General features: G+C 43.0%; 1 protein-coding gene across 2 annotated transcripts; it reads right to left on the bottom strand.

The window, feature by feature from the left end:
• Positions 1 to 1,128: 1,128 nt before the first annotated feature.
• Positions 1,129 to 26,460, bottom strand: MADCAM1 (mucosal vascular addressin cell adhesion molecule 1). Of its 2 annotated transcripts, none has more exons than XM_089537055.1 (6): positions 26,442 to 26,460; positions 8,111 to 8,183; positions 6,227 to 6,493; positions 4,461 to 4,778; positions 3,214 to 3,969; positions 1,129 to 2,251 (listed from the first exon to the last, which is right to left on the bottom strand). In XM_089537055.1, exons 3-6 carry the CDS (start codon positions 6,411 to 6,413, stop codon positions 2,085 to 2,087), a joined length of 1,428 nt encoding a protein of 475 aa, XP_089393181.1. In that variant the 5' UTR covers positions 6,414 to 6,493; positions 8,111 to 8,183; positions 26,442 to 26,460; the 3' UTR covers positions 1,129 to 2,084. The 2 variants fall into 2 exon arrangements, with proteins under 2 accessions (XP_089393181.1, XP_089393179.1); XM_089537053.1 differs by having other exon boundaries at positions 7,817 to 8,183.
• Between the last annotated feature and the right edge of the window lie 2 nt (positions 26,461 to 26,462).

Raw genomic sequence — 26,462 nt, forward strand, 5'->3', positions numbered from 1 at the left:
CTTTGAACGGCCTACAATCTATTAAAGGCTTGTGGAGATGCTAGACACTGACATCTCTATGATAGGCTCCTACGTGTAATATTTTCAATACATATTTAATATATAATATATGTTTAATATTATTAAACGTGTGTGTGATATTAAAAGGCAACATTGATTTCCCTAACTTTCCATTCTAATAAATAGACGTGCCAAAGGTGCCCCTCTGTGTTTTAAGATATCTGATTTAGACTCATGTTTTAAGATAGGACCTTATTGCAAACACTTTTCTAGGGTTTTCTCAGCAAGATTTCTTCAGAGGGAGGACTGCCATGGCTTTCCTTTAAGGGTGCGAAAGCGGGACTTGCCAAACATCACGGATGAGAAGGGGTTCGAACCCTGGTTTCAGTCCAAAACACTCAAACCACTACACAATATTACTAATACTATATATATACTTTATGAACTTTATACACAGTAAAAAAATAACAAAAAAGGTCTTATGAACACGGACTCTTTAACGGGAATTATATAATAATATGCACCCCATTTTTTTCCTGTGACACAAATTGAGTTGCTAGCATGGTTTTAGAATCTGAGTTGGGTCATCTAGCTCAACCCTCTGCTAATGTTAGACTTCACAGCTAAGGTCCAAAACACACTGCAGAAATAATCCAGTTTGAGACCTCTTTAACTGCCCTGGCTCAGTGCTAGGGAATCCTGGGAATTGTTTCTTGCAGCACCAGAGCTCTCTGGCAGAGAAAGCTAAACATCTCACAAAACTACAGTTCCTAGAATTCCCTATCATTGAGCCAGGGCAGTTTAAAGCGATCTCAAACTGGATTGTTTCTGCAGTGTGTTTTGGACCTAAGACATCCTCGAGGGTTGCCTATCCAACTTCTGTTTAAAAACTTCCAATGAAGGGGAATCCAACACCTTCAAAGATGCACAGGAATAATTAAGAACATATTAAGAATATTAAGTAAAGGTAGAGGACTGGGTAACCTGGAGCCTTCCACATTTTGAATTCAATTCAGCTATGGTTGGAGGCAACTGCTGCAGTCCAAAAGTTCAGGATTCAAGTGTAACCTACAGTGGGCTCAATGAGTTACTGATTGAATAAAACAAACTATCCTTATGTGGGGAGGGAGGATGACGTTTAATGACATCAGTTACAATCTCCATACAGAAAACCTCCAAATCTGTACAACAGAAATGCCTTATAAATACAAGCAGTTGATTTGAACATATCGAACTACAGGTGTAGGAGTGATTCAGCCCTTCACGTGTTTTTGGACTGCAAGATCCAGCATTCCTCCCATTGGCTGCACTTGCTATGGATGCTGGGAAGTACAGCCCAAAAACATCTGGAGGGACCCACAATTCCCACCCCTGGTTTCCAAAAGACGGACATGGAAAAGCAGATAGGGTGGCTAGTTGTTCTCCATAATGATACCAGACTGAGAAATGGAGATTCTAAACTTGGTTACCATAAAGCAGATGAATGGACCTGCCTTCCATCAATGTGCCTAGAAAGCACTGTTTCTCATTTAGGCTCTGTTGCTTCTGATGCAACACGTGTCGATGAAATCCGCACATGACATGAAAAAAAGTCTCAGGTTTAGTTCCTACTTGGCCAGTTTGCAATTTTGAAAGGCTCATGGTTTAAAAAATAGAACTAGAAGAGCATACATTCTAGTCTTGGCAGTCAGACTGTACCTATACAAAATTCAAAACCATAAACCTGCCCACCTTTTGCAGCCCTAACCTGGTTTGCTGAAACATATTTTGAAAAGCTCCACTGAGTTCAGTGTGACTGACTCCAAAGTAAGTTTAGGATCATGACTGCTGCAGTCTTTTCCGAAATGAAAACATCAGAGGGGGGCAACCAGCTGGTGAGCTGAGCCCACTTGGGATGTTTGATGCCCATCAAGGGGTCATTAAAGTGCCTCCTCTGGAGAAGGAGTATACTGGACTTGTCATTTTCCAAATGCACAATCCAGAGGAGAGCGAAGAAAAATTCAGCACCCCAGACCCTCCTGGTGCAGCGTTTGTGTCTTCTTCAAAGCTGCTTTCCTTTCAATGTCATTCGTCTGAGCAAAACTTCATGGGTGGCCAGAGAGAGTGCCAAAGAGCATCGATAGCGACGGAGCTGCGCATTTATAGCCGCCTCGCTGTCTCCAAAGCCGACGGGACACGTAGCCGGTGATAACCAACCCCAAGAGAGACCCTGCAGTTCCGATGGCAATGAGGGCGTCAGTACTGAATTTATCTGAGAGGAGAGACAGACGGAAGAAACCAGGTGAACCCACACATAGTACAATCCAGTGATTTCCACACTTTGGAAAAATCACAAATATAACCTTCATTTATAACAATGGCAGGGAAAATTTTGAGCCGTCATATGTTCATGGTGTGGGGGGAATTCAGTCACATCTTCCCCACCAGCCATTTTAAGCCCAAGAGAGGCATTTTCCCCCCTAACAAAAAGTGTGACCCAGTTGTGAACTGTCTTGGGTTTCAGCTTTGGCAGAAAGTGGTATACTATTCAGTCAAATAAATTAAGGGTGGGAAAAGTGGACCTCAAGTGTTCCATGTGCCCAAAGAGACCTTGTTGTGCTCAATGCCCTTCAACAGCCCCAAAACTGTATTGCTGTCTTTTTTTCTTCTTCTTGGAACCAATTTGGGATTGCAACAGGTTGGGAGGCCAAAAGCCTGAACACTTTAAAGATGTGCACTATGGACTTACTTGCTTTTTAAAAAATATATTAATTTTAATAAACCCAAACATGTCTGTGTATTACAACATGCAGTACGATCTCCAGTCATTAGCTGGCAGACATTTCTAACCAGTGCATAGGGTTTGCAGCTGATGCTGTTTGAAGCTTGAACTAGGCGACACTACTATGAGAGACTGAATTATAGGTCTGCCCTCTTCTTGTGGGGTTCAGTCTATGCTCAAAGGTAAAGACTAGGGAAGGGGGTGGGCATACCCCTTCCCTAAGGAGCTGCTTGGGTGCATCATGGAGGCAGGCATGCTAAGGGGTTCCAGCAGCCAAAGCAGGTGCAACATGTCCAGCTATGACATCTGTGTAACTTTTCCTGAAGCAAATTAACAAATTAGTTGTAACAAATTAAGGTTCGTTCCAAGATGTGTGATGCCAAGTGCACTCTGTGTATATTGGCTTTACCCTTGCTTTGATGGTTTTGAACACAAAACCCTAATTCACTCACCTTCAGACACAACAACACGGACACTTGCCATCCGGGGCTGGCTGGTCCTTGCAATGCATTGATAGAGCCCCTGGTGTTCCAGGCCAACGCTCTCAACCATCAAAGTGGACTGTCCCTCAGCTTCTTCCAGCTTGTACTGGGCTTGTGACACTGGAGTTTCCACCCACTTGATTTCGATGCTGTCTCTGCACTCTGTCATGTGGCAAGAGATGCGGAGCGCTCCACCTGTGGTACCTTGGGGAGGGATGAGTTTGATCACTGGATGGCAGAGATCTTCTTCAGGGGTAGTGAACATATGGAGCTTTTCTGTAGCAACTGTGAGGAGAGGACTGTTGTCAGTGGAAGCAGGACTGACGGTAAACTCTTGGTCTGTCAAGCTAACCCCAAGCTCAGCTGGAGTTGCTGTCACATGTAGCAGACTCAAGGTGGAGTTGACCTGAGCCTCAGGCTCTGAGGATCTTCTCCACATCTCCGCAACAGGAGTCGTTATGTGCGAGACAGTTCTGTTCACCATCTCCAAGCCAGGGCTGTTGGTTTTGGACACAGATTCCAGTGAGGGGATAGCTTTTGACAAAACTGTAGGTGCCACTGTGGTATGGGGCTTGGTGAAACGGAGAGTGGGAAGACCACTGGTGGCTGCCACAAATGAGATCCCATCGGTGGTGGTGGATGGCACTGAAGGAGCCAGGTGGCTTGTTCTTACAGTCTCGAGGGTCAAGGTGGTCTGCTCCGTCATGATGAGTGCTCCCTGAGTAGCTGCAATCCAAGTGTTTGACAAAGTCAGTGTTCTGCAAATTTGAGCTTGCATAAATAGGTCAATGAAACACATTTTAATTTAGGAGTGAAGGATCCTGGGGCAAGGTCTGGCCTCCCCAGATAGGGATGGGCAAATGCAGCAGGTCCAGGGGCTACATTTTTTGCTCTGGAACCTTCTTGGGACTTAATGGACTTCTTTTGGGTGTTCAAGTCATCTCTGATTTCTGGAGACCCTAAAGCAACACTTTCCTGGGGTTCCCTTGGCAAGATTTATTCAGTGCAGGTTTGCTATTGCATTCCTCTGAGGATGCCATGGATTAAACCTTCACAGGTAGGACATGAAGGCAGCAACCCTTATATGAATCCAACCCCTGCCTTTAGCCTAACAATTAATCTCATGCTGTAGTGTGTGGATTGACTTTGCTATATGCCCACATTGCCTCCACATTTCCGTGACCAAGCAAAATGGACCACTGGGGCATCCAACTCACCTTGGAGGCTAACGTTTGCTACCTTCTCTCTGGAGAACGTCTTCTCCTCGACCTCCAGAGTTGCCCTGCATCTGTAGGCCGTGCCTTCCTCAGTTGTTGGGACTTCGAGAATGGAGCGATACAGGAAGAGCTGCTCTTGGGAATCTTCCATTTCCTCCTCCTCCTCCAGAGCAGCATCCAGCTTCTCAGCTCCTCGAAACCAGCTCAGTGCAAGGGCTCCGGGAGGATAAATGTGGCTGATGGAACAGAAGAGGCGGGCTGGCTGTCCGGCTGTTAGAATTTGCGGCTGGGATTCCAGTTGCAAAGTATCTGGGAAGGCTGAGGAATGAGGCAAGGATTAGGAAATGTCACCCTCTAAATGTCATAGGACAGCCATCATTCGTCCTTGCTGGCATAGCCAAAAATAAGGGACAATGGGAACTGCAATCTGGAAATATCTGGAGGCCCAGCTATTCCCCATTCCTGATGTAACATCTAACTCTGTATTCTTCCTTTCAGATGCACTGGTATACAAATCCTGTGCTACCCAAGAAATGATGGCATTTGAAATCCAACACCTTTGGAAAGATTAGGGCTTAGGGTTACCGACTGACAGTGAATCTAATGTCCTACTGAATGGGGTAGTAGTTGCTTTAAGTCAGCAGAGTGGTGAATCTGCTTTGGAGTTTGCTCTGATCTTTAAAGGAACTATATAATGCTGGCCCCATTTCCAAAATCCTTACATTTTTGACTTAAACTCAGATTCTCCCCTCTACTAACCTGGAAGCCACCATTATCATCTGGTGATGGCGGTGGAGAACGTGTCTTTCTCACCCCTGCTTGAAGATGCCAGGATTGAACCTGGGCTCTTTTGCAAGCAAACCAGGTGGGCTATGGTGGCTTTCCTCTAAAACTCAAGAAAGGCTCCAGTCCTCATGGTCCTGAATAGCAGGTTGATTTAAACAGAAATTTTGAAAGTAACCTTAGCATCTTTAGCTAACCCCTAGCCTTGGTCAGACACAACCACAGAGCCTTTTAACAAGACTGCATGCACTGGTGTGACTCTGCCTAGGGCTTAAGCCACAGGCTACATGCAGCCTCCCAGGGCTAAACATGTCCCTTTTAGGAGCGTGAGGACCGTTTTTTGCTCCAAAATCTACAGCATGTGGGACGCATTAACGCTACATTTTGGTCACTTTGGTCAAATTCAAGCCCAGAAAAGGCTTTCTTTAAAACAGGAATGGACTTCCTCTCCCTTCCTGTTGTTGAAGAAAACATTTTTAAATGTCCCCCTCCATAACCTAAATGCACCAGATTGCCTCTGATCTTGGAAGCTGCCCTGATTAATATTTGGATTAATACTGCCCTGGTTAATACTTGGATGGGAGACCACCAACAGATACCAGGAGGTGTAAGCTATATTTCTGAGGAAGGAGTTGGCAAAATCACCTCTGAGGATTCCTAGCCTAAGAAAACCCTATAAAATTCATGGGGTTGTCATAAGTTGACAGACAACTTGAAGGCACACACATAGGGATGGTGTTTAGGGGCAAAAAATAGTTTTTTTATTTGCAGGAGCAAACATAATTACGATGTTATAAATATTATAATTCTAATTCCCAGAGCTGAGAGTGAATTAATTTGCTCTTATGTGCTTTTTGATGGGCTGTACAATTTCACCATCACCCTCCAAGACTGCTACCTGAATAAACAAGTTTATCTCCACAGAGCATTTTGTTTGAAAGAAGAGCAAAGTGAGAAGAGGCCAAGTTTTACTCTGGACTTACAGTACACTTGCAAAGCCGCTTTGTTCTGGTAGGGCCTCTTTTTGCATTGCCCCGTGCAAAACTTCATGCCTTCCATGTTGATGGTGGCATTGGTGACCGTCAGGATGCTGTACGTGTGGTTGGAGATGATGTTGCCCAATTCGATGTCCAGGCCCTCCCACTGGACCTTCCCTCCGGGACAGTCCATGGAGCAATTCAACTGGATGGACCCTCCACGCTCCACCAGCGGTTTCTTGGGATGGATGGTTAAGGTGGGCGCTGGTAGACCTGCGCGGCCAAGAGGAAACAGGGGTCCAGCGTTAGCAATGGCTATCTGAGATGCCAGAAAAGCACAATTTTGGATGACAATTCCTAGCTAGCATGGCCTGCGGCAAGAATTTTATTACTTTAGAATCACAAAATGTTATATGTAATAACCGCTGCGAGGATGACGTTAGCCCAGAATGGGAAAAGTAAAAACATACCAAGCATAGATGAGTGGTTGCTGAAATGGTCAGAGATGAGAGAGATGAACAAATTTACAGCTCTTCTAAATAACAAAGATAAAAAACAAGTGGAGGACGAATAGTCTCTGATAGTTAAATTTTGTTCACAAAGGTGGAAATGAAGGATAGTGGCGTAGTCGAAGACGAGAAGTGTAAGCGAACTGATAAGATCCAGGCGAACTTTTGGTATGGTAGAATTGCTATTAGCGTAACTTGTTCAATGCTTATAGTGATGAATATAGATATATAATGTAGAACATAACTATAAAAGATATTTGATAAGTGGGGAAAAAAATAATAAGACTCTTAAATAACATGATGTATCATGACCAGTTATAGAGAGTATATTGGGAAGTTTTATTTTGTATTTGCTTGTTCTGGATTATTGTGATTACAATAATCCTTTCTGTATATATAATGTAGAAGCGCATATATATATGAAAAAATAAAGTGAATAAAAAAAGAATCACAGAATTGAATAACAGAAGCCTAGATTTGGAAGGGACCCCAAGGGCCATTCAATCTAAACCTCTTTTGCCATGCAGAAATACACAATCAAAAGATGAGAGAAAATGAACTTGCCTTATCAGTTACGCTCATCATATTTAAAAACAGAGATCTGGACATTTGGCTGCCATATCATAACCATCAGAAAAGTAGAGACTGAGCAAAGACAAAATTATCTTTGAATTCATTCTGGAAGAAGCCTTCAAGTGGTCCGAAACCTTCATAATGGTTTTCGCCCACTTATGGAAGGCTTAAACTGACCTGCTGGTATCATTTCACAGGTGCATACATAGTTAGTTCTGGATTTAAAAACATTGCTGAAACATGTTGAGCTGTTCATCTTCTTTGGAGTACAGGAACCCTATTCTTTCCCTGTTATTCCTGCCTCTGGTACAAACGTTCCTGTTAAAGGAGTAACGCCTAGGAACACATCTGCTTTTGCTAACTGAGGTATACTTGTACTTGCTTCTAAAGATAATGCAGTAATTCAAGTTAAAGCCAACTCGAAGGCAAATAACAGACACAGTCTTTACATCCCAGTGATGGACGGATTAAAAGATAAAACATATTTCCTGACTCTAGGGACTGTCCAACTTACCGCAGTTACACCAGACGAGGCTAAATAGGATCCCAAAAGAAATCAACGCCATCCCTTTTGATTTGGAAGATATCAACACACGTGCAGAGTCTTATTTTTGTAGTATGGGGCCTGTTACCCTTTTCTTTTAGTTCCTTCCTTCCTCCCAGCTGGTCAGACAAGTGTGTGCTGCTGCCAAGTGTCCTTCTGGTCCAAACTTACAGACACTGTCACCTTTTAAATCTGAAGTACATGGCACCGCCCCACTCTGATAATAGGGGGAAAAATTCCCCCACTTCCCTTCCCCACACTTGCCTCCTCCCAGGATCCCAGGGATGAGAGAATTCTGGCTGGAGCATTTTTCTCAAATGTGATGAAACTATGAAACCTGCAAAAAATAAGAAGAAAAGGAGCAATTAACTCTCCCAAAGCCAGAATTCAGTCCTTCGACAGAGAAATCCAGTCCTGGTTCTTGGGGGGATTTTGGGGGAGTTAATCACACGGGAGGAATTTCTCTTAATTTCGAATGAAAAGGAAGTGGGGCCAGAACGCATTTACGTGAATTCACTAGTTCAGCGAATTTACGTGAATTCGAATTGCGTTCGAACTGACTTCCCATTGCCCAAAAATAGCTTCCCATTGCCCGAAACTGCGTGTGATCACCTCTCACACAATAACGCGAAACCCCATGATTGCGCTCGGACTGACTTCCCATTGCCTGAAATTGCGTGTGGTAGTCTATCACGCAATAACGTTAAACCCCATGATTGCGTTCGGATTGCCATTGGATTATACTTCCAATTTCCCTTGTCTGATAAACTCCAGGGTGGCTGTGCGTAAGAGAGTTGGTCCACTGAAATCAAGAGGCTCTGAGTAAATGTTAAGTCAATCCCTGTAGTTTTCAATGGGTCTTCTCTAAGGATGACCAGGACTGGATCCAATTGGTTGCTTTTCATGTGTGAACTTCAGCCTGTAACCTGTTTTAATAAATGAAAGTAATTTGCATTAACCAAAATTAGGGGTGGGAATCATATACCCCTCCAGATGTTGTTGGACTGCAAATTCTGGCATTCCTCACCATTATCTATCTATCCTGTCTTAGGGCTGCTGGGAGTTGCAATCCCTAGAAGCTGTATAATTCCCATCTCTGGTCTAAAATCCAAATTTGAGTCCCAAGTGGATTTGATCCACTGAAGCAATGGAGTTTACAAAGGCGCTGACTTACCAAGCTCTTACTGGTTCAATGAGTCTACTTTGGCTAGATCTAAAAATCGGATTGAGGCCACTGAACTTATTTACTCCAAACACCAACAGGTATCCGGTCTGTTTTTGAAGACCTCCAAGAATAGAGCTAAACCTTAGTTTTAGGAACTGCGATTCCAAAAATACCTGAGCCGAGGGGGAGTAATATTTCTCTCTCAAAGATAACTTCTTCCCAAGCTCCATGTAGTATTTCATTACCTCCAGCAACAGGGAACTTTTGCGCTTCAGTTTCAATAATTTATTTCTAGCGACCATTCTGGTTGGGGGATTCTGGGAGTTATAATCCAAACAGGAAAGATTTCCAACTTTGGTTTTACAACCTTGAATCTTTGCAAGTGCAATATGGGTTAACAAGAATGGAGAGATAAACTGGAAGGCTGGCCAAAAAAGGAATTCCAAAGGCTTCCCGCAATGAATTTCGTCAGATCCAATGATGAATTTCCTTCGTACCACCTCGTCCCAGGTAAATCCATAAGCATGCAACTTCAGAGCTTTTCCAGATACCCTGATATCAGAACAAAGTGTGGATAATAAGTAAAAAACCACATTTCCTGTTAACCCTCAAGCCAGAGAGCTGAAGTCCAACAACATCCAGAAAGCTTCAAATGGCCTAGTATTGTGGATATCAATGTCTGACTGGGGTAACCCTATGCTCAAACCAACACAGAACTACGAGTTACCATTTCTCAGCCTACCTCACAGGATCGTTGTGGGGACAAAATGGGGGGGGGGGGGGAGGATCATGTATATCTCCTTCAACACCAAAGGTGGGCATAGTGTGGCCCATAGGTTATATTAGGTTCCTGAAAGTCCATCAGTCTTGCAAAGCCTCTGCATTGACAAAAAAAATTTAGCACAATTTTGATGCAGTTTTTGTCCTCAAGTCACACAGAAAGCTCCCAAAATGTTTGGAAAGATGCAGAAATGGCCCTTATTTTGCAAGCATCCTGGAATCCAGAACTACCCCCAAATACCTCCATTTTCCTCTGCAGTCCCTCTCAAAACGGCAACAGCCTTCTGCTGCCATTTTGAGAGGGATTTCAAAGGAAAACAGTTTTCTGGCTTGCTCTGCATATCTATCCATACGGAGAAGAGAGGGTGACCCATGCGAAGGTGACAGCGTGAGGAAATTGAGTTCTCCAAGCAACCAATTATTTCTAGCTAGTAAATACCAGGGTGAGCAAACATACAAAGAACTGCAGAGTTTTGTTGTTGCTGTTGCTCAGTTTTAAAGTGCAATGTAATAATAATAATGTTTATTTATAATGCCCTTTCCACCAAAGGACGGAACATCAAACGTATATAATCAAAAATGGACAATAAAACACAGCGCTATAAAATGCTAACACATAAAAACAATATACTAAAGGGCAGAAGGGTGGAAACAATATTTGGAAGTATCTTTAAAACTATTAGAAAATGTGTTTGAGAAAACCTGATGAGATACAAGAAGAATCATGGACTGACAAAAAATCTTTGGGACTAGTTCGGCACAAAATTCACATGCAGTGTGCATTTTCTGTGCAGGAGAGAACATTTGTCTGCAAAGAAAATAGTATTCCTGTGCAGAAATATTATCGTCTGAGCAGAAAATGATGGCTGAGATTCTACATCACAGTCTACGTTTCGTAACTTTAGAAACCTGTAGCTACATTACAGAAATGCAATGAACCCTGTTAGTGAATTGTGAAGATGGGCATCTGACCACCAAGGTGTTCTGATGAAGGCTGGTCATTTCTGATGCACAGTGTGCATTTTTCATGCTCATCGGACACTAACAATGTACATTAGGCACTCCTCTTGCTCTCTGGCATCTCCTAGTTTGTGTCCAGATGTTCATCGATATCTATTGCACATGGCACCATGGTGTATCAGTCAATCCATTGGCTGCCCTTGTGCAACGGACGCCCACGCATTGTAACACCATGGCAGACCCTAAGTGAATATGGATATTGTGAAACTGCTCAATTCTTATTTCCTCAAAGTCCCATGTTGAATTACAGCCATTGTTTTCTGCGCAAAAATCCCATGTGTGCATTTTGTGCAGAATAAGTCCCAAACTGCCGATCATCTTTGAAAACTGGGCAGCTTTCAAAGACTTTTTTTTTTTGCCGGAGTAAGAACACCGTTTTATTCTTTTGAGAGGAAAATTAGGAAAGCATCCCATCCCTCGTTGCAATGCCCAAAAAGAGACATACAGGCAACTTTTTCAGTCAACGCATTCATATTTTCTCTGGAAGACCTGGCAATTCCCCTTTTCTCTGCCTTCCTGGAAGCCTGTTTTCACCTCCTGACTCTTGGCTGCCTTCCTTTTCTTCCCAGCTCCTGCGGGAACTCATCTCCGCTTCCAGGAGAGAGCCCTATGGCACAAAACAAACCAGTTTAATATTTTAAGCCAACGCTCCGCAAAATCCCCATCTATTGTCTCAAGCCTCGGCCGGACACATTTTTGGATGAGAAAAAAGAGTAATCTCCGGTACTTAGAGATCCAGGCTGCCGGCCGCCAAGGTAAGGAATTCTCCACCCAGACCTTTGACAAAGTTGGAATCCAAATCTGCTGATTCCAGAAAACTGGTTGGATATGTAGCCAGAGATGCAAGGATAGTTTTTTGATCTGTTGATTCATCCACCAATTGAGCGCAAACTGTTTAAAAGTTAACAGAGAATTAGGAGAAACCATGTACAAATGTTGGTACGTTAATTCAAATACAGGGAACATACACTTAAATGTCTTTATCTCCATTTTTGCACATACTTTCATGTATGAATGTTTTCACATAGGAACTGTATGCTTACAATGACAGAAGCTTTCTTGGTATACTAACAGAAAGCATGAGAGGAGGAGAAAAAGGAGAATGGAGTGTATATTTTAACTGTGGACTGCTTCACTGGCAGGAGATTGGACTAGCTAATACTTGGGGATATCTTCCAGTGCTACGTTTCTAAAAAGAAGAATTGATTTCAGGTATTTATAAATCACTTATAGTATCTTAAGAGTTGGAAGGGACTGCCAGGCCCATCCAATCCAACCCCTTGCCATGCAGGAATGCACAACTCGCACTCCTGAAAGTTGAACACCCAACGTCCAAAGAAAGGGAGTCTATCCTATCCATCTATTACACTGTTGAACAGTTCTTGCTACAAAGAAGTTACGTTTAGGTGGAGGCTTTTTTGTCATTTGAATCCACTGGGTTGTGTTTGCTGGAGCAGCAGAAAGTAAGTTCACTCCATCTTCTACATGACATTCCTTTTTAAAAGAAAAAGAAAACAAACGATGGCTATCTTGTCTCCTCCCAGTCTTTTTTTTTTTTACTCCACGCTAAACATATCCATCTTCCTCAGTCATTCCTTTTTGGTTGCCTTCCTTTGGACATGCTCCAGTTTCTCCACATCCTTTTTGAATTTTGGTGCCCAGAACTGGACACAGTATTCCAGGTGAGGCCTGACCAAAGCAGAATCGAGTGGCACTATTACTTCCTTGATCTAGAGACACTACACCTCTATTGATGCAGCCTAAAATCGCATTGGCCTTGTTAGCTGCAACATTGCACTGCTGACTTATGTTCAACTTGTGGTCTACTTGGACTCCTAGATCCCTTTCACATGTAGTTTCATTCAGCCAGGTGTTGCCCATCCTATATCTGTGCATTTCATTTTTTACTGCCCAAGTGTAGTACCTTACATTTTTCCCCGTGGACATTCATTTTGCTAGGTTCAGTCTAGCTCTTTAATCTGTTAAGGGAACTTTGAGTTTGGATCCTGTCCTCTGGGGTATTAGCTACCTCTCCAGTGGCAGCATCAGTGACTCTGAACTCCTGCACCTTGAAAAAAATCAATCAATCAAAACTTGAGCTTTAATAGCAGGGACTGTGTCCAAAGGTGCATCAGGCTGTCCCTTTAGTTATTTTATCTTTTCCTACCAGCAGATGGGGCCAGCAAAGGCAACAGGAACAGCTGTATATATATATATAGCAGCATCAAATTTTGATTTTGCATTGAATTCTTATGCTGAGTTAGTCTATATACAGTTTAGATCTAGACTATCTAACAGACCTCAACTCCCTAGATAAGCCTGTTTTACCAGTCCTAAAATAATGAAGGAGAGGGCAAAGCCTTAAAAAAAAAACATGTTAGGGTCTTATTCCAAGTGTGCTATTTTTTAAAACTGCTTTTTTTACTTGTAAACGTGTCCTTTACATTGCTTTAATATTGTGAATAGTTAAATTCTGTTTAGATACTGATCACATGGATGCTTTTAACTATATTGCATTCACTTTAATTTGAGAGCAGTCTTGTTGATGGTGATGATTGTGATGATAGATTAATTTTAAACTTCATTCCTTTTCCTCCACTGCTAATTTATTCCCCCAAGATTCATTGGATGTATTAGCTCACTTCTAGTCCACTAATGCCCCTGGCGATGTGGGCTTTACACTATATAGTGGAATAGACAGGTATCTTTGAACAAAGGCTGGAGGGACACCTCTCAGGAATGCATTAGTTGTGGATCCTTGCACTGCCAAGGAGCTGGACTGGATGACCTTCAAGATCCCTTCCAACCCTGTGATTTTACACAACGTTCTTGTAGCGTTCTCATCCAAATCTTAGAAGAAGCTGCGCATGGCATAAAGGAGGATATAGGACCCCAGTCACTGTAGAATCTAGATCAAGGTATTATTCTACAATAGCTCAAAAGAAGCATTTGTGGACTAAGGGTTATTACTGTTATTATTTTTGCTCAGAAAGTGCTGAAACGGCAGAGACAAATCCTTGGTCGCAGGAAAGGAAAGTGTCCTACCGCCAAGGATCCCAAACCCACTTGTGGAAAACAATGGGCTTATTTTGCACAAGGCTTTCCATAGGGGTGAAAAGCAGGAGGTTTCAAGGTCCGGTGGCGGTGGGAAGACATGTGCCATATGCCAAAAACAGCAACAGTGAGGGGCTCGCTGCCCCCACCACAGGAAGCCCATGGCCCCATAGATGCTTCGGACTCAGCAGAATGGGAGCCATAAAGAACACGTTCGAAACAAAAGTGCTGTTGCATCCTCCGTTTCCACGTTGAAGGCCAGGTCATGCCAATCCCAGCACTGAAGGAACTGGGACCCTGTGACTGTCTAAACAAGGGGACCTTCAGATATTATTCAGATAGAATAGAACTATCCTTCATAGTTCTCATATGCAGCTCCTAGAATCCATGACCCAGGGATTGGAACCAGCTAATTGACAACAAGAAGTTACCAATTAAGTCAGGAGTTTTCTAATGAAAGGGGGCATGCAGTTATGGGCCTTCAAGCTGACTCTAATGTATGGCCTGGAGCTGATGATTCTTGTGATTTATTAGTAATATTTCTATCTTGCCTTTCCTCCAGTGAGCTATATCAGCAGCTCTAATCCTCCCCATTTTACCTTCACAAAAACCCTGCAAGGTGGGTTAGGTTGAGAGAGAAAAAGAAAGAAAGAAAGAAAGAAAGAAAGAAAGAAAGAAAGAGCGAGAGGCAACGACTGGCCCCAGGTCATCTAGTTACTTTCATGGCTGAGTGGGGACATGAACCTCCCTATTTCTTCTTCAGCACTCTAACCACCATATAACACTTTATTTTTAAAGCGTTTCTTCCACTGTAATGTCCCCATCAGGATGGTAAAAACCATTTCAAAATCTTCATCCACCCCAATGTTTTGTAATGCCACGGCTTGGTTCTGTGGCAGCCAAGTGTTGCACGATGGCGGGACATCCCCAAGTTAGCTCTGTTGTTTTCTCTTCTTAAACATGCGAACAGAAAGGATCCTTTTTCAGAGAGGCGATGGAGATGCTTGCTTTGATGAGTACAGATGGCTGGTGGCTATTAGCTAGTGCGCTTCATGTGCCTTTTGGCAATTCGTTCCAGACTTAATTGCCACGTGTTGTATATGAAGCTGTTTTTGAAAACCAAACCGTCAGACTTCATCCTTGTTGAATTTGCTTTTTAAAAAAGAACATTATAACCCCATGAGAACCACCAACCCAGGCCAGGTACAAAAGACATACGGTGTTTCCAGGCAGTGTTAATGGAGAGAAAAACACACACAAAAGATTTATAGAATTGGGAAAAGTTTTTCCCAGACTACAATATTTAGGATCTTTCAGACAGCGACACTATCATCTGTAGGATGTAGGGAGCAGCCAAAAGTAAGGTGAAAGGAATTGGCTTAAAAAGGAATATAAGAAGCTGCCCCATTCAGAGTTGAATATAGATATACAATTGTGGCTGGTGGCTTTTGCATCAATTGGGTGGCGAATCCACAACTGATTTTGTTCTAAGTTTTGCAGGAACTAAGGTGCTGAACGCTATCTCTGAAAAAAGGCTAGTTGAAAGGTTTCATGGCTGGCATCTACATGCCTCTTCTCCAGTTTGGTTACTGGCAATAAGAGCTTAAAGCTAGAAGAGGCTGGTATTTTCAGTCCCACCAGCTTCGATTTTGGCTTCTTCCATTACTGGAATGCAGCTTTTCTGAAATGGAATTTGGCCCTAGGGTTGAAAAACTGTTGCCACCCTGGATTAATGGAAATGGGAGCAGAAAAGTGGCGTCCACAGGCTGCATGTGGCCTGCGCTTTGTCCACCTTGACCTTACAATTACGTCATATCTAAGCTGCTGGCAAAAGGAAGTAGAAATTCAGTGCAAGCAACTTGTTATTTCCAACTAGTTACTTTGCAGCTCTGAGCTTGACCTATCTCATAGGAGTATTGCAAAGATAAAGCAGGGAGAAGGAGAGCTTAGAGTTCACTGGAGGAAATGTAAGATCGTAATGAAACAAATGAATCAGTGCATGGATAAAGGGAAGTTACCCTGGAAATGGCAAAATGGGGAACAAGGTATTAATCAAAAGTATTAAAGAGGAAAGGACAGCAAGATTTCTAGGTTGTGTCCTTGTATGCTGAAGAAGAGCCTCCCAAAACAAGAAGGACCCAAGAGCAAGGTGTTGGTTTTTGGAGGAACTGATCCTCGGTAAGTATTTTTTATCAGCTTTGCTGGGCTTTTTGGTTTGAGTGATGGCAGCCCAACACACTCAGTTGTCAAGTCTCCAATTACAGTTGGCCCTTCTTATACACTGATTTTTTATACATAGATTCAAGCATCCACGGTTTGAAAACGTTCAAAAAAAGTATAAATTTCAAATATCAAACCTTGATTTTCCATTTCTTTTTAATAAGGGACACCATTTTGCTATGTCACTAGGGCCTGTTACAGACTGCCAAAATCAAGCTGCTTCGGGTCTCTTTGGAGGTATGCTATTTAAATGATGCATGGGTCCTAAGAGTCCAGAGGTCGTGCCAAAGCCACACTCCATTCCTAAGCACCGGAGTGCAGCTTTGGTGCAGCTTTCGGATTCTTAGGATGCATGTGTCATTTAAACAGCATACCTCCAAAGAGACTGCTTTATTTTGGCAGTCTGTAACAGGCCTATATTTAATGGGACTGATTTTGTTATACACGGGGGATCTTGGAACTAAACCCCAGCGTAAACAAGGGTCCACTGTACTCATAGCTATCTGCCAGCAAAGGACCAACAGAGTTTGCCAACCAGTTTGAGAAACAAGTGAGGAGGCCATTGATCGATAAATGTATTTGTATGTGTGCCTTCAAGCAGACTGTCAACGCACGGCGACCCCATGAATTTCATAGGCAAGGAATCCTCAGAGGGGTTTTTACCAGTTCCTTCCTCTGAAATAGAGCCTACAGCACCTGGGATTCCTTGCCAATCTCCCATCCAAGCACTGGCCAGGAATGACCCTGCTTAGATTCCAAGACAAGATGGATTCCGGTGCTTTTAAGGATAAATACATCCAGTAAATCAACCCCCAAACCCGCTGCTCTGTATATTTTGGTGATTTCCACGGGGCTATCAGAAACGGTTGTCTTCTCTCCGCCATCCTCTCACAGGCCAAAAAGAAATCTCCAAGGCCAAGCTTGGCAAGAGTTGTATTCCTGCTTCTGCTATGCCTTTCTGGGCATTACAAAATCCCCTACAGTGTAGGAAACAGTGATAAGAGGCCTCTACTAGTTTTCCTCTAGATGTCGAGATGATGAATGGATCATTAAGCAGCAGAATGCTTTTCCTAATGGGAGCGGAAGCCCTATGTAAACAGAATGATTGGGGGCCCTTGGCATGCGGGTTAGGAATGGGCCAAAACCATGCAAATGACAGATGGTTCGAAGGAATTTCTTCAGAGGTCTTATTTTATCCAACGGACAACATTTCCAGTTTCCTCTTTCTTAGTCAACCGACGGTTACCTCACACACATCTCTCTCCTCAAATGAGAAGCCAAAAGGATACAGTAATCATTTGATTTCCTCGTCTAATTTTGATTCCTGTGCAGGAAAAAAAAGTCCCTCTTTTTTATTATCAAATGAAATCCCAACCAGCATTAGTTTCATGACCTGCCCTGCTGCTTGCCAACTTTGGAAAGACTTCTCCTGGATGGAGCCATGGAGAAGGAAGGTTCCCAAGAAGGAACTAGAGACAACATCAAGAGGGGAAAAAAATCTTGTCAGAGATTGAGACACAAAGGCGATTATTTAGGGAAACATGTCTTTAAACCAGATTGGAATGGGCAAAGTGGGACCAAAGTTTTCATGGTAAATCACTGAAAGCACTTTGTTGCTAACTGCCCTTCAGCCCCGTGGATGAGACATCTCCAAGAAGCCCTATCCTCCATTGCTTTGCTTTGGTCCTACAAATTGAAGCTTATGGTTTCTCTCATGGACTTCACCCATCTGGCATGAGCCCTCCTCTCTTTCTACTTCCCTCCACCTTTCTGAGCATTATCGGTTTCTTTAATGCGTCATGCCTTCTCATGATGTGGCCAAAGCAGGACAGCCTCAATCGGATTTGCTTCCAAGGAGATTTCAGGCCTGAACTGTTCAAGGACCCATTTGTTTGCCTTTTTCACTGTCCAAGGTATCCTAAGTAGTCTTCTCTTGCACCATATCTCAAATGAGTTGTTTTCCTTCTTATTCCGCTTTCTTCCCTGCCCAATTCTCACATTCACAAATGGTGCCGGGGAATACAATGGCGTGGATGGTTACAACTTAGTGTTCAGTTGTATATCTTTACATTTTAGGAACTTCATAGCTGCCCTTCCCATTCCTAGTCTTATTCTGATTTGACTGTAGCTCCATTCTGATCAATGTTTGATTCAAGATACAGAAACTCTTTTAACTATTTCAGCTTCCTCGTTGAATTTATTCAAAGATATAGCAGTGTTAGTCTGTAGAATCAATAAGTAGAGAGATCTTGTAGCACCTCGTTGAATTTATGTATTTCTTCTGTTATCATTATTCATGTTTTCTTTATGTTCAGTATTAAGCCTGCCTTTGCACTTTCATCTTTGCACTTTCCTTAGTAATTTTTCCAAGCCTGTGATATTTTCCGATAGTGATATGGTGTCGTCCGCATATCTTTCCTTCCTCCTATCTTCACTCCTCCTTCTTCTGAGTCTAAAGCTGCTCTTCATATGATATTTTCTGCATACAAGTTGAAGAAATGGAGTGATACTAGGCAGCCTTGCCTGACCCTTTTGTCAATTGCGAACCATTCTGTTTCTCCATATTCTGTTCTAACAATAGCTTCTTGTCCTAAGTACAGATTTCTCACCAGGACTATCAGATGTGGTGGCACTCCCATGACTTTAAGAGCTACCCATAGCTTTTGATTTAGTCAATGGAAAAGGCATGAATTATTATCATTATTACTATTATTACTATTATTTATATCCCGCCTTTCCCCCCAGAACTGGGACTCTTTACAATCAATGGCAGAGTTAATAGCATAGCCAGTCTTTTCAACAGTCAATGTCATTTAAATACACCTGAGGTTCATTTAGGTTTGAATGTAAATTTAAGGATAATCAATCACGTACGAGCGACTTAATGATAAGTGGGAGGATTTTATTGAATAATGAAATCAGCCCTTCCAAATACTCATTAATCAGCTATGGGAGCAGATTTCATTTGTTAATCACGAAATTAATCCTTCCAAATGCTAATTAATCCCCCAGGGAAGGGATATGGTTTGTTAACAGCAAGTGGGGAAGATTTACTTGTTAATAAGGAAATCTAAATATTGGGAAACAGAAAGGCAAAAGTAGTTTATTTTTGTGTATTTATCTTCTTTTGAAAGTTGGCTGAGACACGCTACTTCGTCTCAGACCATATTTCTAGGGTGTGAAGCGGTCAGGTGCCCAGCCTGAAATGTGCCACCGGCTACCTGAAATGTTGCATGCAAAAGATGGGTGTTCTTGTGTTCCTTGATTCATGTATGAACACTGCATTTGGTGGTCCCTATGTAGACTTGTCTGCGGCTGCACGGTATGCGGTAAACTCCAGCAAAGAGATTAGGGCGATACGTTCAGGAGAAGCTGTGGAACTCCCTTCCACAAAAGGTCCATCAGGCCCCTTCCCTGCTTTTTATCCACTGGCAAGTGAAGCCATTTTTTATTCAGTCAAGTCTTTGAATTTCAATTATGCAGTGGTAGTGTATTTGTATGTAAAGTGGTGTGCTGGAGCGAGTTCACAGAAAGGCAATGAGGGATGACAGAGGTACAGAGAACAAAAATCTATTAGGTAAGGTTGAAGAAACTGGGGACGTCCAGCCAAGGGACCATGTACAGTCCACCCTTCTCATAAGCGGGGGATCTGTTCTGCCCCCCCCCCCCCCGGCCACATATGGGGAAAAGAGCATATGCTCAAGCCCCATAGAAAATAATGGCACGCATTGTCACGGCAGCGCACGGGGCGCATGGTGTGAGTACGTGCTCCATTATTTCTGCCGGGGCTAGCCTTCAGCGTAAGTTCAAAGCCGTGGAAGGCAAGCCCACCTATAAGTGCTGTATAATGATTTTAAGTTACAGGAGGGTAGACTTTGATTGAACATTAGAAGGAACTTCTTGACAGTAAAGAGGGTTTCAGCAATGGTACCAATTGCCTAGAGAAGCGGTGGGGTCTCCTTCTCTGGATTTCTTGAAAACAAGGCTAGACAGCTCTATGCTGGAGATGCTTTAGCAGGAGATTCTGCAATGAGAAGGGGTTTAAACTCGATTGTCCATAACTGAAGTTTGAACAGTTGGGATAACTTTTTTGGGGGAAAGAAATCAGGTTTAGATCTAGGATGTTTTAAGTGGCACGGACATTTATGGACTTCAGCACAAATCTGTGAATATATCCGTATTGCAGAAGATAATGTGGATATGTGATTGTATTATCAAACAACGGACTTATGGTTCTAATTTCTATGTATGGGTTTGAAAGCTGGATAGTGAAAATAGCTTCACTACGAGAATCAACTCCACTGAAATGTGGTGCTGGAGGAGACTTCTGCAGAAACTAAAAAGATAGACAAACAGGGCTGCGTCTGCATGCAGAATTAACGCAGTTTGACACTGCTTAAAGTGCCATGGCTCAATGCTATGGAATTCTGGGATCCTAGGCATCCAAAGAAGAGTGGCAGGCAAAGCAACCAAAGGAAGGTGAACATGCTTAACAGAGTTTTAGGTGTGAAGGATTTTCACTGTCTCAGTCTGCAATGGTAGAAATTTAGGAACTGAAGGAAAAGACCATTCTTATCAAGGGGCTGTCTGAAGCAACAAAAAGTAACATTTCCAAGCACTGATAAAAGATAAAATGGTGTATGACCTTCCATCTTGCCTGTCTCCCACCTTCACAGTACTTTAAAACTTCCACATCAGGGAAAATCCAGATAAACGTCAGGGGAAAATCAACCACTGTTATTCCATTTTTTAAAAAATCCAGTGTGAGAGTGAGAACACAGCATGGTCCTAAAGGGAAGCCAAGTTTTGGGGCCACGCCAGCGGGAGACATCTGCAACTCAAGACAGCCTTGTCAGACTCACGCCGCAAAAAACACCGGAGAAATATTAAAATACCAGCTGCTTGTCAAGAGGCCCAAGACTCCCAATTAGTTAAATTGGCAGTAGTTCTGGCTGAGGCCAAAGACAAGGGAAGAAAAGAAGAGAAAAGAAAAGGGAGGGAGGTAAACGCTTGGCTCAGGCAAGGTATTGTAAAACTTTTAATTGAGGAAGGCTTCATGTGATTTTTCCTGCCATTGGGAGATTTGTGTGAATATGGGCAAAGAGGCTAATTGGAAGACAGTTGAGCGTCAACTGGGAGAGCGTGTGTCACACCATCATTCCTAGGTTTTAGTTCTGGATGGACCCCGGCGGCTTTAATATGGGAAACAGGGCCATCAGTATCAAAGAAACATTTTGGATGGGGGAAGATTCACCGCTCCTATTCAGCATCTCTAGTTAAAGCAGGGGCGAAAGTCCATCTTCCAACTATCTCGATTTGGCAGGGACAGTCCTAGTTAATCCTCTGCCATCCCACTTTCTCACCTGTTTTTCAAATGTCCGAGTTGCTCTCCCCTCCTTCCACCTTTATCCTCACCTTACCTTCAACTGCTGCAAACAGAGTACAAAGTTTTTTGTAGGTTTAAGAGTTTATTCCCGACATTTCGCCAGCATCTGTGGATGGCATCTTCAGAGAATGCTGGCATGGAAGAGAGCAGAATGTATATACTGTTGGTTGAGGGGAAGTGATTTGAATGTTAATCTGTGTATCATTCTGTTGTTGAATGGCAGGCCTCAGGGGGTCTCTTTATTGACCCATTGTCCGCTGGGAAAGACCCTGACCCAGAGTGGGTTTGCATTTGCATGTGCTGGGTCTTGCTTTTTGGCATTTTTCAGGACTGGTAGCCCAACTTTGTTTACTTTAAGGGTTTCTTCTTTCCTACTGAAGTTGTCTAGATGTTTACGGATATCAGTGGCTTCCCTGTGCATTCTGACCTGATAGTTGTTGGCACGATCCAGGATGGTTTATAATGTGTTCTGCTACTGCTGGTTTTTCTGGCTGACTCAGTCCGCAGTGTCTCTTGTGTTCCTCGATTCGTGTTTCGATGCTGCATTTGGTGGTCTCTATGTAGACTTGTCTGCAGCTACACTGAATGTGGTAAATTCCTGTGGTCATGAGAAGCAGTTCAAGGTGCAAAGGTACTCTGCATTCAGTTAACTCACCAACATGGAGAAGACAGAAAGGTTAACTACACTCTCATCTTGTGTCTCAGTTTTTCTCTGTGCAATGTTGGACGATGTGTAAGCCACTACTGAAGAATGCTGGGAGTTGCAGTTCAATAGTATCTAGTTGTTTGTTGCTGTTGTGTGCCTTCAAATGGTTTCTTACCTAAGCCGAACTGATCATGGGGCTTTCTTGACAAGGTTTGTTCAGAGGAAGTTGGCCATTGCTTTGCCCTGAGGCTGAGAGAGTGTGACTTGCCGAAGATCATCCAGTGGGTTTCCATGGCCGAACTGGGAATTGAGCCCTGGTCTCCAGAGCCGTAGTCCAGCACTCAAGCCAATATGCCACACTGGTGAATAATATCTTGAGGGCTGCAGAATTTCCATCTCTGAGTTTAATAATAATAATAATAATAATTTATATGTCCCGCCTCTTCCAAGGATCGAAACAGGATTACATGCAATTCAACAGTCAATAAAACACTAATACTGAATTATATATCCCTATTAGTTCCTTAAGATATCCAAACATCAATTCATATACCATCATACTTAGAGAAGGGGGTCTTAAGCATCATCTCTATACCAAATCCGATGGGAAAGCCCGCCGGAAGAGATCCGTCTTTAGTGCCTTCTTAAAGGCATCTAAGGTAGTGATAAGAAAGATCTCCTCCGGCAGACTACCGTATATACTTGACTATAAATCGACTTCATGTATAAGTCGAGGGCAGGTTTTGGGGCCAAAACTATGGATTTTAGTATGACCTGTGGATAAGTCGAGAGTAAGAATTATGGTCATGTAACAAAGGATCTAAAGGATGAAGCAAAGGAAGACAGTGCCAAAGAACTAACAAAATTGAAGGAGGTATAACTGTGTTCACACTGAAGGATGGATGGATGGATGAAAGAGTAGAGGGAGGTCAGTGCTTCCAGGAGAGATTCCACTCTTGCGTTTCACAGGAGATGGTTTCTGTTTTTATGAGAGTTAAGGTACACTTTTTATGAGAGTAAAACTTTTTGGGTCAATTTTTTGACTAAAATTTCTAGACTTATACGTGAGTATATACAGTATTCCACAATTTAGGGCTGCAGCAGTGAATGCTCTATGGCAGTGGTTCCCAACCTGTGGGTCAGGACCCCTTTGGGGGTTGAACAACCCTTTCACAGGGGTCGCCTAAGACCATCGGAAAACACATATTTGCACGTAGCAATGAAAATAATTGTATGGTTGGGGGGGTTGTCACAACATGAGGAACTGTATTAAAGGGTCGCGGCATTAGAAAGGTTGGGAACCACTGCTCTATGGGAAGTTGTGGTTAATCGAGGAGTATTACAATGTTCCAACAAATTCTTCCCCGATGTTCTGAGAGTGCGGGGCGGATTATGTAGGGAGAGGCGTTCCCGCAGGTAACTCAGGCCCGAGCCGTGTAGGGCTTTAAAGGTAATGACCAACACCTTGTATTGAGCCTGGAATGCACAATACAATACATAATTGGCAGCCAGTGTAGAGACTTTAACACTGGTCTTATATGGTCAAACCTAGAAGTACTGGTGACCAATCTGGCTGGTGCATTTTGGATTAGTTGAAGCTTCCAAACTTGGTACAAGGGTAGCCCAAAGTAAGGCAGGAGTGAGAAATTATCAGGGGTTGGGGGCTACATTGACCCCTCCAAAAGACCTTGGAGGGCTGAAACCCCCTTCCTATACTGTACTGGGGAAGACAAACCCATTTTCTCCGCTACAAATCCCTAATGCAAGATTTAGGCTTCTGCTAACAGCCCTGATCTTACTGGTAACCTTTAGGGGGCATTTCCCCACCTTTGCAGCCATTCTATTGCTAGAAGTCTTTTTCTAAATCTGGAAGTTGCTTCTGGTTCACTTCCAGTTTTTAAAAAGGCCTCTCCAAGGTTTAAAACAACCCGATGGGGAAAAAATGGTTCTTCAGTTTTAAGAGGGATAAACCTAAGATGTGAGTAAATTCAGAAGAGGAAAGTGAAACAGGAGTCGGAAGACCGTTTAGGAGGAACTTTTTCAATACTGTAAGTTACCCTCAAGAGAAAGAAAGAGAACTGCCAATTTTATAATGGGAGGAAATGAGTTTAGCGATTTCCCAGAAAACTCTAAATACAAATCTGTTTTTGATTATTTTTTTTAAAAAAAGCAAAGAAATCCCATCGAACTGAGTACAAATAAAAGAAACACGCGGGAATAAGCATCCTGCCCTTTGGAGCAGACTAGCTGCTGAGCCAAATTTTAAAAAGCGTGTGTATTAAGGATTATGTGTATTTGTCCAGTCTTCCCCTCTGCTAAAAATGTTGACTTATCAGCATTCATTGATATAGGGGAGGAAAAAGGAGGTATCCAAAGAAACAAGGAGAAAAGGAAAGGGAAATGATGGGGGGAAAGTGGTTATAAATGATAAAATACGTGTTTTCCGATGGTCTTAGGCAACCCCTATGAAAGGGTCGTTTGACCCCCAAAGGGGTCCTGACACACAGGTTGAGAACCGCTGCCCTAGATCTTCCCGCACAACTCTATGGTCAACATCTGCCTGAAGCTGACCACAGAATCACACTGGAGGACCTACAAGTGTTTTCTCTAGGTCCTCCAGAGCAATGTTATGGTCAACTTCCAGCAGAGTTGCACTGGAAGACCTAGAGATTCCTAGACACCTTAGAATCATAGAGTTGGAAGGGACCACAAAGGCCATCCAATCCAACCCCATTCTGCCATGCAGGAAGACACCATCAAAGCCCTCCTGACAGATATCCAGCCTCCAAAGAAGGAGGCTCCACCATTCTCCGAAGGTGCGTCTTCCACTGTCAAACAGCTCTTATCATCAAAGTTCCTCCTCATTTGGAGGTGGAATCTCCTTTCCTATAGCTTGAATCCATTGCTCCATGTCCTATTCCCTGGAGCAGCAGAAAACAAGCTTGCTCCATCCTCAATATGACATCCCTTCAAGTATTTAAACGGGGCTATCATATCACTTCTTAACCTTCCCTTCTCCAGTCTAAACATACCCAGCTCACAAAGTCTCTCCTCATAGGGCTTGGTGGTTTCCAGACCTTTCAACACTTTGGTTGCCCTCCTCTGGACATGCTTCTGTTTCTCAACATCCTTTTTGAATTGTGGTGCCCAGAACTGGGCACAATATCCAGGTGAGATCTGACCAAAGCAAAATAGAGTGGCACATTCCTTCCCTCGATCTAGAGACACTATACGTCTATCAATGCAGCCTAGAATTACATTGGTCCTTTTAGCTGCCGCAGCACACTTTTCACTCATGTTCAACTTGTGGTCTACTAGTGAGTTTATCACACGGAGGCAGAAACTAGATTTAAAGTGAAAACAACCTGACATTCAGGGTTAACCTGAACAGAAAGTAGAAAAAAATCAGACAACGAATTTGTCCTACATTTTGTCCCTGGTAATAGTGGACAATTATGGCAACCCTACGTTCGGGTGAAAGAGAAATAACACAAAAAGAACGCTAACGGAAAGTCACCAAAACCCGCACCTTTTTACTTTCGGGAACTTCCAAAAATAAAAAGGCGTGGGTTTTGGCGACTTTCCATTTGAGTTAATGTCCTGTTATTTCTCTTTTACACAAACACATCTGAAAAATAACCCGCTTTTGTGGGTTTTTAAAGACTTTTAAATCCCATTTCTACATGGGATTTAAGCAATTTGCCTCCATGTAATAAACTACTTAGACTCACAGAATCATAGAGTTGGAAGAGACCACAAGGGCCATCCAGTCCAACCCCATTCTGCCATGCAGGAAATCCCAATCAAAGCATCCCCATTGACAGATGGACTCCTATATCCCTTTCACATCTAGTCTTGTTCATTCAGGTGTCCCCCATAATCCTATATCTGTGCATTTCATTTTTCCGCCCGAAGTGCATTACCTTACCTTTCTCCCGGTTGAAGTCCATTTTGTTAGCTCTGGTCACGCTTCCTCATCTATCCAAGTCATTTCAGAGATTCTTAGAGAGACCATGGCCTGTTACAGACTGCCAAAATAAAGCTGCTTGGGGTCTCTTTGGAGGTATGCTGTTTAAATGATACCTGGGTCCTAAGAGTCCGGAGGTTGCGCCAAAGCCACACTCCATTCCTAAGCACTGGAGGGCAGCTTTGGTGCAGCTTCTGGATCCTTAGGATGCATGCGTCATTTAAACAGCATACCTCCAAAGAGACCCAAAGCAGCTTTATTTTGGCAGTCTGTAACAGGCCAATATTAATCAAATCCACAAATAATCAAAGCTGCAAATGAAGAGAGTAAAATGGGAAGATTAAAATGCGACCTTACTTGTTCAGCAGGTGGCAAACA

The sequence above is a fragment of the Sceloporus occidentalis genome, unplaced genomic scaffold, assembly GCF_023333645.1.
Source record: "Sceloporus occidentalis isolate IW3139 unplaced genomic scaffold, rSceOcc1.0.p SCAF_8, whole genome shotgun sequence".
NCBI lineage: Eukaryota > Metazoa > Chordata > Lepidosauria > Squamata > Phrynosomatidae > Sceloporus > Sceloporus occidentalis.